The sequence below is a fragment of the Copadichromis virginalis genome, linkage group LG2 (assembly GCF_057382275.1).
Source record: "Copadichromis virginalis isolate Kocher_CV1m ecotype Utaka linkage group LG2, C_Virginalis_male_GT1.1, whole genome shotgun sequence".
Taxonomy (NCBI): domain Eukaryota; kingdom Metazoa; phylum Chordata; class Actinopteri; order Cichliformes; family Cichlidae; genus Copadichromis; species Copadichromis virginalis.
In genome coordinates, this window is record NC_140619.1 from 26,816,831 (window position 1) to 26,830,624 (window position 13,794).

Below are 13,794 nucleotides of genomic sequence, written 5' to 3' on the forward strand. Positions count from 1 at the left end.
CACTGAAGAAAGAAAACACATTAGCCGCTAATGATTAAAGTTGGTCAACATCGCGTGCCCGCGTACGTGCAGGACGCATGTACAGAAATGTCCTGCTTGTGCGCGAGCCTTCTTTTGCTCTCGTGCACGCGGTACGGTCGGCGATGACGTTCGCAGAATTGGCAGACATCCAAGAGGGCGGTCCCCTTGACGTCATTGAGCTCTCATTCACAACCACGGGTTTATAAAAGCGGGCTGAAAGGCACTCGCAAGCAGACGCGCTCACTATAACATTTAATTTTTTTTTTTAACTTAAGAAGACAAATAAAAGTCTGGGGCTGCCGAATAGGCTACTCTAAAGAAGAAGAAAGGACCAGTTTTAAGATCGTCTTAAAACTTTTTTATGTTTTTGATTTTTTCTTTTTAAACAAGCTAACCGGAACAAAGGACTCCGCGCTTCAAATAACACTTGGACGAACAACGTTTGTCAAGTCGGCTCAAACCTAAGTTTTGTCTTCCGTCGTAACTTTATGTTTTTGGATTTAACATTTCTCCCCCGCCGTACTACTATGGTCATAATGGAGGTTCCCACTATCGACTGCGCTTCCCTCCGTGGTTTGCTGGAGGGTGAAGTCCTGGGCTGCCTAGTGCTGGACTGTCGCTCTTTTCTATCCTTCAACTCCTCTCACATTTCGGGCTCCACCAACGTGCGCTTCAGCACCATAGTGCGCAGGAGGGCCAGGGGCGGTCTGGGACTTGAACACATCGTCCCCAACGAGGATATCAGGAACCGGCTCCTTTCCGGGGAGTACCAGTCCGTGGTACTGCTCGACGATCGCAGTTTGGACTTAAGCCAAGTGAAGAAAGACGGCACAATGATGCTTGCTGCTACAGCCCTGTGTCGTCACGCCTGCGGTGCCAGTGTTTTTATTCTGAAAGGTAAGAAAACTCCGAGTTTTAAGTAGTTTAAAGAGTTGTTTTACTGTTTCCTGACAACGAGGTCAATAAATGACGATTACACCTGTCACCATAACAGCTGGTGCTTGGAGTAAACGATGTTCCAAAATAGCACCATGAGCAGCTGTCACCTTTTTGGAGAGCTGTATTTAAAAACGTCTTTGTTGAGATGTGTGATCTAACCTTGGTGGTTTCTTTTCTGTCCTTTTTAGGCGGATTTGAAACATTTTCTACAGAGTATCCAGAAATGTGTACCAAACCCTCCCCTCCACAGGGACTTAGTTTGCCTCTAAGCTCCAACCATCCTGACAGTGCTGGTACCAACAGTAGCCCTTGCAATACACCGCTATATGACCAGGTTGGTATTTTATTGTAGTCAAAGATTAAAAAGCAAAAATAATCCCAGTTTCTGTCACTTTCTGTCTGTTGGACTTTTATATTTATGACTGATTTTTTGTTTTTGTTGTGGTTGTCTAGGGCGGTCCAGTGGAGATCTTGCCTTTCCTTTACCTTGGTAGTGCTTACCATGCCTCTAGAAAAGACATGCTGGACATGCTTGGCATCACCGCTCTAATCAATGTGTCTGCCAACTGCCCCAACCACTTTGAGGACTCCTTCCTCTACAAGAGCATCCCTGTCGAGGACAACCACAAAGCTGATATCAGCTCCTTTTTCAATGAGGCGATCGAATTTATCGGTGAGTACATCATCACGTTTACTCTCTTCGCACGCCCTTTCTGCTAAATCAAAGCACCTAGCATAGTTGTTGATGAGGAGAAACACAAACACCAAACCCCTTCCCCCAGATTTAAAAAAAAAAAAAGTTCCCTCCAAAATCGACCAGCTGGCTCGGCACAGGCTCCCTGCTCAGGCACAATGCGGTTACATCATTGCCACCTCCCAGCCATAGAAAATAGGATGCCCCCCCTCCTTTTTTTTTTTTTTTTTTTTTTTTTTTTTTTGATCAATTGTGAAGCAGCAGCTCCAAGCTAGTTTGTGGTGGGTAGACTGGCTGCTTGAATAGCTCCCTCCACACTGCTCTTTGTTCTGGCCAAACAAAAGGCAGTTTCTCCTCACTCAATGTCAGTTTTCCTCCCAGATCAATACAGCCAGCAGGGGTTTATCCCCCTTCTTTTGTGCATTCAGTCTGCCTCCTTTGGTAGCGGCCCCCACTGGCTCGCACCCTGCTCCGCCATTTATTGTGTTCCTGTGTCGTAATGAGCACTGGCAAATTTTAATAGAATATCAAAGTGTTGCAAAGACTTTGGTGCTTGTGGTTTCCTGTCACAGCCAGGAGTTCAGCCCTGATACAACCTCGCAGGTGTTTACACTCCACTAACTTTTCTTTCCCTTTCTCTTTCTCATCTTCAGACTCTGTGAGAAACAAAGGAGGCCGGGTGTTTGTTCACTGTCAAGCCGGCATCTCCCGCTCCGCCACCATTTGCCTCGCCTACCTCATGCGGACCAACCGCGTGAAGCTGGACGAGGCCTTTGAGTTTGTCAAGCAGCGCCGCAGCATCATCTCCCCAAACTTCAGCTTCATGGGTCAGCTCCTGCAGTTCGAGTCCCAGGTCCTGGCCTCGTCGACGTGCTCGTCAGAGGCTGGCAGTCCAGCTATCGGCGGCAGCAGCACAGTATTCAACTTCCCCGTCTCCATCCCCGTGCACACTTCTGCCGGTCAGCTCTCATTCCTCCACAGTCCCATCACCACGTCTCCCAGCTGCTGAAGAAAGGGTTTGTCAGCAGACACTTTGTTTGGACTTGAACGGCAACTCGAGCGTGACTTCACAAAACTGCGCTTCTGATTATTATCCATTTATGGTGATGCTGGTATCGCCTTACAGAATGGGCACCTATTGTTTTCAGGGTCAGATCATTTGGCTATGTGATCTGCTGGTCAAATCTCTGTAGCCTGGCTTTTCATCATTTCAAAGGGATGTTTGAGAACCACCATTTGAGTATTGATGTTTAAACTGAGAAATGTGAAAATTAACCACACTTTTTAACCTGAATTACTTGGGGAAACAACTGACAGGATAGTTGTGTTTAGTCTTATATGGGAAATCCTTTTTTTTTCTCCTCCATGAGGCAACTGCTTCTGATAATCATAATCATTAAGAGACAGAGGGCTGTAACAGTTGTCTCAGGAATGTTCATTTACCCTCTCATATGTTCATTTGCTTTCTATACTGGTCAAAGAAAGCAATATTGATCTACTCCCCAACATGGCATGGAAGTCTCTCCTTCCTTTGAACAATGAATGTATCCCCTTCTTTCTAGGAGTAGATGTGCCAGAAATCTTCATAGTTAGATTTAGAGTTGAACAGGGGGCCGTTTCAAATGCAAATACTTGCCTCACGAGACATCATGAAGCCATGGCGATCCTGACATTTTGGGGAAGCTGACCGTGAAATACCTCATGTATGTGTACTGTGTGCTGCAGCACGAAGATGGACGGAGCCCCGTAAGACTACTAAAATGGGGCCACATAGTCCTCTTTGACTGCATTATGACGTATTTATTAACTAAAGTAATATATCTCTATCTATTTTTGGAAATGTTTGTTTTAATGTTGTTTTTATACAAATGAATAAATCTCATTTGACTTTTTTTAAACATGGTTGCAGTGTTGCATTTTCTCCCCCCCCCCCCCCCCCCCCCCCACACACACACACCACCATTTAACACTCATCTCTTCCATAATGTGAATCATAACAATAATCAAAGATTTCCAGGTCACTAACGCAGGGAATATCAATTCAACAGAAAAATACACACTCCCCGGCCTCTATGTTATGTACACCTGAACTGCCTAATGCAAATATCTCATCAGCTAAACACATGGCAGCAACTCAGTTGGTAGTAAACAACATGAAGACATGGATCCATCCTGCCTTGGTGGTTTCGGGGTGTTGCAGAGATTTTCTCGGCCCACTTTGGGCTCCCAGCCTACCTAAGTACTGACCATCCCATAATGATCACAGTGCACTCATCTTTGGCCCTCTGACAAAACCTTTTCATCATATTATTTAAAATCCCTATTTTTTTTAGTTATTTATGGTTATAAATGGCCTGTATTTGTATAGCGCTTTTCTAGTCCCTAAGGACCCCAAAGCGCTTTACACAACCTGTCATCCACCCATTCACACACACATTCACACACTGGTGATGGCAAGCTACATTGTAGCCACAGCCACCCTGGGGCGCACTGACAGAGGCGAGGCTGCCGGACACTGGCGCCACCGGGCCCTCTGACCACCACCAGTAGGCAACGGGTTATGACTATCTATACAGGGAGCCATCCACACATCTTCTGATGGCTTCTACAGCCATGTAAACAAGTTCAACTCATGACACAGAGTTTACTGCACTCAAATGCCCTCCACATTCACAGAGTCCAATAAAGCACCTTTGGAATGATGGTGAAACAAGAGATTTGTATCATAGATACAAACTGTGTGATGCTATCATGCCTGTATGGAGCAAAATCTCAGAGGAATGCTTCCTGCACTTTGATAAATCTATGCCAAGAAAAATGAAGGCAGTTCTGAAGACAAAAAGGATGTCAAACCCACTACTAGCAGTGTGTACCTCATAAAGTATCCAATGACTCTATAACTCATTTATAAACATGTTTGCTTATGTATGAAAGAGCCAGTTTCCCATTCTAGAAAATCAAACTCTACACGTGTGTTTGTGTGTTATCGTTTTCATTTATTTCTCTCAAATCATTTAGTCCATTAAAATTTCAACAAATCAAGAGTTAAATATCTTTGCGTTAATAAACCTAACCTAAAATAAAAAGTGTCATTATAAAGTGACTTTTTTAGCTGTACATAAGTTTGTTTTTCATAGTGTGAAACTACTTTATTTTGGATGAAAAGAACAGTAGAAGAGGAACATTTATATTCCACCTAAACAAAGCTGATGGGAAGTGGTCAACTGCCGTGTTCAAATTATTTTTCTACCACCCTACCCTGTTTTGTTCCATGTGATGGAATCCTCTATCTTATATCTGCATAAGGATTCGACCAAAATAAGGAGCATGATGTCATGGCGTCAGCCATTGTTCAGGCCACGCTCCCCGTCTATGAACCCCTCTGAGGCCGGGGCAACAGCAGGAGGCTCAAAGAATCAGCTAAGGAGCACCTCCCTCTGCTGCCACAATAGGAGCAGCTGCAAGGCGTTTGGGAAAAGTGTGACAACTAAAGAGCATTCAGGGCTCAGTCAAGCACAGCCCTTGTATCCCCTGCCTCAAACTCAAATGAGGAGGTGGGGACTAAGATAGCCATGAAAGGGAAAGGAATATGTTTGGTTTGCAAATTAGCCAAAACATTGGCTGTAACCCACGGCTGGGGTGTGAGAAAAAGGAGACAAACTTCCTGTGGAGGTGATGATGGTGATGGTGATGATGACGATAACGACGAGCCCCCTGAAGCCTTCGATACAAACTCACTGTCTGTATTCATTGAAGCCCAGGTTTCGGGGGAGTGTGCACTGATGTCTTATCTAACAGCAATGCAAATGTAGTCTCTGACAACAACCATTACCAGTGACGTGATGGCTCCGCGATCAAAGGCTCATTCATTACCACACCACCACCATCAGGAAAGCGTTGGGGTTTTTTTTGAGAGGGGGGAGACATATGTGAGCCCCCTGCCCTCTCCCCCCATTCCCACAATCACCTCCACACCACACACACACACGCACATCTCCTCCAACAAGCCCCCCGCTTTTGCATCGTTAGAGTTGCCGTTGTAATGTGGGAGGAAGGCAGGAGCGTGTATTTTTGCATGTGTGTGAGTCGTTGTGTGTGATCTGATGCAGATCTCTGGAGAGTGGGGGAAGCAAGGCCCCAGTCAACTGCAAGGTCAGGGACATTAAAGCGCTGTGACTTTTGAGTGTGGGTGAGAGCGATGATTCAAATGTGAGAGCGAGACAATTTAAAAGAGCTTTCAAAACGACACAATTCGTATAAGAATAGAAAGCGCCACCTTGACTATCGTCTTCATTGTCTTTTCACACCCTCTGGTTTTAGCTCGGCATCAGTCGGACAGAACCGGCCATAACGTCATTTGCCATTTCCACTAACTTGCCAGTTGACTCTCCCATTTAGCAGCTGGGCTCTGACTCACCTTCAAAGTCGTTTTAATGATCACAATCCCAAGAAAAAAAGAGAAAAAAGTAGTTATGTAATTTGTCAGACACAGCTGCCATGTTCAAGAAGACACAGAATCCCAGCCCTCCCTATTACATCAGTCAGAGCAGATCACATCAGTGAGACTTGACTGTTGCTTCCACACCACTTGAGAGCGTATGAGTGTATTCATACCTTTAATAAATGACAGTGAAGTCTTTGCAGAAAGCCTATCCGAGTGAGTAACCTATTGGTTAATGTCTTATCATACAAACCTTTAAATTCAGTCAAGTATCGTCTTGATGCATGCTCAATCATGCAGGTAAGTAAATCTCCAAAAGTTGATTCTGTTCATCTGGACGTAACGTTTTGTGGGAGAAACGTTTCGTCACTTATCCAAGTGACTTCTTCAGTCTCCGCTGACTGCAGGTTTCCCCAAATCTTATAAACAGTACATTTGCATAATGACTGAAACCAGCCCACTGAAGAAACAATGGGCTGGGAGGTCAGTTCTGCAATCACAGCATTGTAAAATGGTGACAGATGTACCCTTAGGCCCCCTCCTCGATTCAGAGACGGTCTTTCCCTTTTCATGTAAATGGCCTCCTTGACTCTTCGCTCAAACCAGCGTTCCTCCCTGTCCAGGATGTGTACATCCTCATCCTTGAAAGAGTGTCCACTGGCCTGTAGGTGTAAATAGACTGCAGAGTCCTGGCCTGACGAGGTGGCTCTTCTGTGGTGTGCCATCCACTTCGCCCAGGGTTGTTTGGTTTCCCCGATGTATAAATCCTGGCAATCCTCCTGGCACTTAACGGCGTACACAATCTTACTCTGTTTGTGTCGGGGGACCCGATCCTTGGGGTGGACCAATTTTTGGCGCAGCATGTTTTGGGGTTTAAAAGCCACAGAGACCCGGTGTTTAGAAAAAATGCGTCTCAACTGCTCCGATACTCCTGACACATACGGGATCACTACAGGTTTCCTTCTCTTTTGGATCGGCTGGAGCTTTCTTTAGGTGCCTTCCCAGCTTTGACAAAAGTCCAACTGGGCCTTCTTGATGTGCTGCTGTAAGACTGGGGAAACCTGCAGTGAGCTGAGACTGAAGAAGTCACTTGGATGAGTGATGAAACGTTTCTCCCACAAAACGCTACGTCCAGATGAACAGAATCAACTTTTAGAGATTCAGTCAAGTAGTACCCTCTACCCTCACAGCATCATTTGCTGGTTTGCTGGGCTGCTTCTATAGAAGCCAACCGAAGAAATTAAAGTTTATTTTGGTGACATACAGGTTAACTGTCATGTTAATGTCACTGGGAAATGTTGTTCATTGATAGCTGGTACTGGAGAATGAGAAGGTTTACCATTTGCTCTACATAAGGTTTTGCTTGACCACAAAGCACACATTTGTCTTGTAATTTCAAGAATAATCCATAAGGTAACTAAATAACTCAGACGTCCCAATCACCGATCTTGTGTTGAAGACATATAAAAGAAAATTAAGGTTCTTGATATTAGCTTCTCTTCATTTGCTACCCATTAAATCTGAATATATACCAAATTTGTGCTGAATATATTAAACCATTTTAGAGACCTCATAGTACCATATCTCCCACATAGAGCACATTGTTCTCAGACTTATTTAAGACTTATTTTGTGGTTCTTAGGATATTTAAAAGTAAAATACGAGGCAGAGCCTTCAACCCTCAGGACCCCTTTCTTTGGAACCAGCTAGTTTGGATTCAGCAGACAGACACTCTCTACTTCTAAGATCAGGCTTACAACTTCCCTTTCTGATAACGCTTATAGTTAGGGCTGGGTCAGGTGATCCTGAACCCTGCCTTAGTTACACTGCAATAGCCCTAAACTGCTAGGGGCTTTCCGCCAAGCGTTTCTTCTTCACTCACCTTTTTTCACTCTCTGCGTTTATACACCACTCTGCATTGAGTCATTAGCTATTATTAAACCGTGGCTCTCTTCCACAGTGTGTCTTTTGTCCTTTCTTCCTCCCCTCACCCCCCACCAGTCACAGCAGATTTCAGAGAGCTTTTTCCTGTTAAAGGGAAGTTTTCCCTTCCCACTCTCACCAAATGTTTGCTCATATGGGGTTGTCTGATTGTTGGTGTTTTCTCTGTATTATTGTTCGGCCTTTCCCTTACAATATAAAACGCCTTGAGGTGACTGTTGTTGTGATTTGAGATTTGTTGTGTCATTAATAATACTGAACTGAACTGGATTGAATATTGCTGTGACGTGCTTTGTTGAAGAGAAGGTGACCACAGAGGAAGCCCAAGAGCAAAAGGAGGAACAGAGAAATGCTGGAACATTAGGGGGACTTTGAGATATCCATTAGAGCACTTCTCTTTGGAGTCCACCAGCTACCCTGCTGTTTTTTAGTGCTTTGTAAAGAACATTGTAACTTGTGTTAAAAGGAAGTAAATACATGTATTAAGACCAATCAAACTGCTATGACAAAAATAATATTATTCATCTAATCACCATTTTTCATGTTTGGGGACACAGACATGCCACAGAGTGAAGATACTGGAAACCACAACCTTACCCACATCTTTAGAAGTGACTTTTAGTGTGTCGGGAGTCTGTAACGTGAGTAATTACAGAGTAATTACACTTCTCACTCTTCATCACACCTTTAAACTGGGTTTCGCAAGTGTGTCTTTGTAACAGCCGGCACGCTCACAAAATCCCAAGTGAGAAGATTTACTCCACACATTGATGTCACTGCATAGTATGCACCTGCAGTAAATCAGTAAGAGGATTGCGACTATGACGGGGCGGCCTCTGAAACATCCTGTGTCTGAGGCATTGTAATGCCTTGCTCTAATCTTTACGTCAGCGCCCACAGGCCCCATCTGCTGGGTCAAATCTTTTACCGAGACACTGTCGAGGAAAGGCCGCATAAAAGAGGCCAATGTGCCAAACTGAAAAAAAAAAGAAACTGCTTCAATAGCCACTTAATGGACAGAAAGACCCAGCAAGAGGGAGATTTATGTTGTAAAAGCTGCTATGCTTTTTTAAACTTCCAGCATCCGTGACATTCCACATCATAGAGGTCAGACAAGCGGCTGTTGCGTGACAGGAGAGGAGATAAGGTCAGATTCCTGGCATGATAACCAAACACTAACTCAAAGAATTTAAGGACATTATGTATAGCTGCACTGAAGCCAGCAGGACTCCCCTTCCTTTAACTGCCCCTCCTAGAATGTCAGATAAGAGAAGTAAAAGATGTATGCGGGATTTTTTATTATAATAAAACAATTATATGGAATAAACGAGGGTCAAAACATTGCCTCATTTTAAAGTCCCCCATCCAGAAAAATAAATAAAGAAAACCAAATCTGCATATCTGCCAACTTTTAAGCACTTATTAGCACAAAAACTCATCAAACGCAGGCAGGAGGAAGGCACCCATCATTCCACCCTCATTCACCCCACAGGCACTGAACAGAGGCTGTATTTTTCCACTCACTGAAGCGTCGTCAGGTCTGTGTTCACAAGCAGAAATGAGATCCTGTGTTGGTTATTCAAGGAATGCTCGGCATCCTGTCTTCTACGCTGACTGCACTCTGGGTGGATGATGTCACACCCAAAGAACATGTAGGTGTAGATAAGGATCTCAGAGGTGCACGCAGATGTGTTTGCCTGTTAAAAGTATGCCCATATTTCAGATGAGACTTAAGAGAATTTTGAGGCCGGTTGAGTCTTTGCCCATTTGCGAACAATGAGAAATCTGATGAAAACAAGTCTTTGCTTAAAAACGTGTGCAAGTATTGGAAAGATAAATAAAGCTTTGAGCATTTGGGCAGAATATGGTACTCACTGAATCTAAACCGTGGCCCTCTCATGCATACAAAAGCTGTAGAAGGTCCCACGTGACTGAACTATGAAAACTTAACTGATGATGCAGTTTGCTGGAGGAATAAGAAACTGATTTTCAGTTCCAAGTCAAGTGACAATACTTCATGTGAGGTCATACAGAGTGCTGTAAATGGGTCAAAATGTGTTCAGTTTTGTCCTAATAGTTGATCTTAGTCTTTTAATGAGCAACCTAAAAGTTCAGACACAACAAGAAGCATCCCAACTTTAAAGGCAACCTGTGTGTGACGGTATTGTGTAGGAGCAGTACAGCAATTCCTATAAATCCAAATATCAGCTTTCTTCCTATACATTATTTGCAGTTACAGTTATGCTTTCCAGTCATTGTTAAGCTTTTTTTTCCCAATCACGTGTTCCCACATCACACGAGCATGTTTGAAAGTGGTTGCAGATGGACACATGATCTTTGCGTTGTATTAACATGTCCTCTTATTCACTGATGACCTGTTAAAAGCTGTCTTTTGTCATCGGTGGGATCGTCTGTTCAACGACGTTCGTGAATTTGTGTATTCAGGAATTAGTCTGTGATAGTTGACTAAAGGAAGTGAACAAAAAGTATGTTAAAACACAAGTCCAGAGAAGATGCAGAGGGGCTTGTCACACAAATGAAATGAAAGGATACTCAAAAGGAGTTCTGATTCTCACTGAGTGTGTGCTCATTGGGTGTGAGCGCCATCTTGAGGAAAACACTGCGTGTTTCACCACTAAGACACGCAACCTGTAACTGGACTAAACAGAACGTAGGAGCGTACGAGTTTTTGCCTTCAGCATAAAAGTCATATTTTCATTTTGACTTAATCATCCCACATGATCTGAAAGGTTGAGGTTTCCAAGGGACCACAGAGGTTTTAAAATGATCAGTGTGGGTGTAGAAAATCAATAACCCACTGTCTAACACAGATGTGGCATTCATGAGTCTAACCTGGGGATTCACACTAACATGACATCATTGTCATTATGCAATTTTTTTAATTTTTACTTTCATTATTCAAATTGAAGTTAAAATTCGGAAAATACCCCTGAGCCCCACAGACAGAAAGTGTTGAAGTAAGCTGGATAAAGCAAGAGACAGACTGAACTGCTATAGGTCCAACTCAAGACATTTCCGTTCAAACTGTAGACTTTTGAGCAGTTAATGAGTAACTGTGCTGTAAGGCTGCTGATGAAGGGCAATGTGACCACTTCAGTAATCTGTATTGGGTAGAGTTAATGATCAACTAGAAATGAAACATTGATATCTTAAGGTTAAAATAGGAAAGGGTAACAACACAGAAGATTAAACAGAAGCCTAATATGCTACTATTCCAATGTTTGGAATAGTAACATTTTTTAAATAAAAAACACACCAAATTGATTAGGAATTTTGAAAACATGGATTATTTATAATTGGTATCATTTACACATGTATATACTTTTAGTAGGAATCACTCCTGTGTCCTAATGGCAAGTTTAGCAAGTTATATGTTTGTTATAAGTATTACTATAGGCAATCCAATACAAAAATCTACCAAAATATAAAGATATAACAGAGTGATGTATAATACTTTATAACGGGAAATAGAACGGAGAAATCTTTGTTTAACTACAATAGAAAAAAATATCAGAGAGTCTGGTGGAAAACTGATTAATAGGAAAAATATATCAGAATCTTTAGTTTGAGAAATGATATTTGCCACATGAGATGTGGAACAGCTGGCACATTCATAAGCCCTTGGAAGTCTAACTCAAGTGATAACCCTACCTTAATGATAGATTTTGTCCCGTCTTCCTGCCCTCACTACCAACCAGATACGGCAGATGGCTGCCCCTCCACGAGCCTGGTTCTGCGGGAGATTTCTTCCTGTTAAAGGAAAGTTTTTCTTCACCGCTCTCACACTTTAGGGGATTGTCTGATTGTTGGGGTTTTCTCTGTATTATTGTAGGAACGTTACCTTACAATACAAAGCGCCTTGAGGCTACTGCAGTTGTGATGGGGCATTATAAATAACACTGAATTGGACTGAACTGAACTGAATTGAAAGGCAGAAAGGCAAAGCTAAGTTTTTGATGTTTTTCAGTAACATCAGGGGTGTAATGTTACATTGTGAGCTGCATACAGCCCACTTTAATCTTGAGTGGGCCAAACCAGCAAAAATCCTCTTTCTGTCAGTGTAAAGTTGTTTAATTACACATTTATTCCCCTTTATTATATAAAAAATTAGTTTTAATAGTACTTTTCAGTTTTTCTACAGGATAGATAAATACTGCTATAGCAAATAAGTAAACTGTTGTTTATCTATTGGGTACTTTGGTGTAGTATGAATGACAAGATCGTTCTCAATAGGAAAAGCTGTAAAACCCATGGAAATACAGTTAAAGGTAAAACATCTGTGCACTCATTCACGTTTTCCAAAGCTGTCTATGCTGGGTCTATTCTGGCCCCCGGGCCTTGTGTTTTACCACCCTGACTTAAAGTCATCATTTTCTGTTTTGCTAACAGTTTAACAAAAATAATTAAAAATAATTTTTAACTCTAATAAAATACTATATATTATAAAAACAAAATCAATATAAAACCAACAAAAAAATGGAAACAGTTAAGATAGGAATAAGGAAGTTTGGACCAAATAGAGCCCCACTTATTTAGACCCACAACTTCACACAGATGACCTCACCCAGATGTCAGTGAACTTCCCCTAATAGAAAGAAAAGAAAAACACACTGGCAAAACAATAACAGGATGCAGAATGATACACAACAGAAGGCAGTCAGTCCATTTCGCGGCACAGTGTCATACCATGTGTCTGTCGCTTGATAGGACCCAGTTTATTTCCATAGCAGGACACCAGCCCAAAGCACAACTTCAAACTATGTAAGGACTCTTTGGAGAAGAAGTAGGTCAGCTGGTGTTCTTCAAAGTGAGAGGTCAGCAGTGACATTACTGGAGCTCAGCAGCTTGTTCGTATGATATATAAACAAAGTTTGATGGAAAAAATAATGTATTGACTATCGGCTCACTGATTTATTGATGAAAAAAGTAAATTGTAAATTGACTTGTTCTTATATAGCACTTTTTACTTGAGCACTTAAAGCCTTTTATAAAACATGCCTCCTTCACTCAGTTAGTCAGTATCTTGCCCAAGGATACTTTGGCATGCAGACTGCAGCAGCCAGGAATAAAACCACCAACCTTCCAGTTAGTGGAAAGCCCCCCCCCCCCCCCCCCCCCCCCAAAAAAAAATGTAATACAGGAAAAACAGTTCGCTTAGCTAACAGAAACCCTTGAGCTTTCAGCTTTCATACATGGCTTTCAGGTTTGACGATAAATGCTGCTGGGGTTCTTGTAGCCTTTACCTACTTACTAGGCCTTCTTTACCTTGGCAGGAGTTACAGACAACATTGACAATTAAGCTCAAATTTTAGCATTTACTCCTCATTTCTTCTGCTTTTACATATTTAAAAATCCCTCACCATGGCAGCTGTGTTTAACAAAGTATTAAACAAACTTGAAGTCCAGTATCATAGCAAAACCAGAGAACACTTCTAACAGGTTATAAATCCACTGAATCTAGTTTTCCATTATTTGCCCTTTGGCAGAGCTGCTTTTGAAAACAAATAATTTTCCCTCCAAACATTAACACTGTCTCGCGCCCACCTTTCAAGGTCGGGGTTACTGCGCACGCCCACTTCCCTCTTTTAGAAACTGCCGTTTGGGCTGCAAAAGAAAAAAAAAACAGAAGAAGAAAAAAAAGCCTCCCTACCACGTGTGTATAGCTAACGGTCCGCGCGCATACTCACACACCTTCCGCACGTGCTAACGTCCTTCCCTTCCCGGCTGGGATTTTATT

The 13,794-nt window shown here is 42.6% G+C and overlaps 1 protein-coding gene across 1 annotated transcript; it reads left to right on the forward strand.

Annotated features, from left to right (window-relative positions):
* Window positions 1-234: 234 nt before the first annotated feature.
* On the forward strand, window positions 235-3,552 carry dusp1 (dual specificity phosphatase 1). Its single transcript, XM_085476209.1, has 4 exons — window positions 235-918; window positions 1,149-1,294; window positions 1,414-1,633; window positions 2,308-3,552. Exons 1-4 carry the CDS (start codon window positions 510-512, stop codon window positions 2,661-2,663), a joined length of 1,131 nt encoding a protein of 376 aa, XP_085332335.1. The 5' UTR covers window positions 235-509; the 3' UTR covers window positions 2,664-3,552.
* Window positions 3,553-13,794: the final 10,242 nt, after the last annotated feature.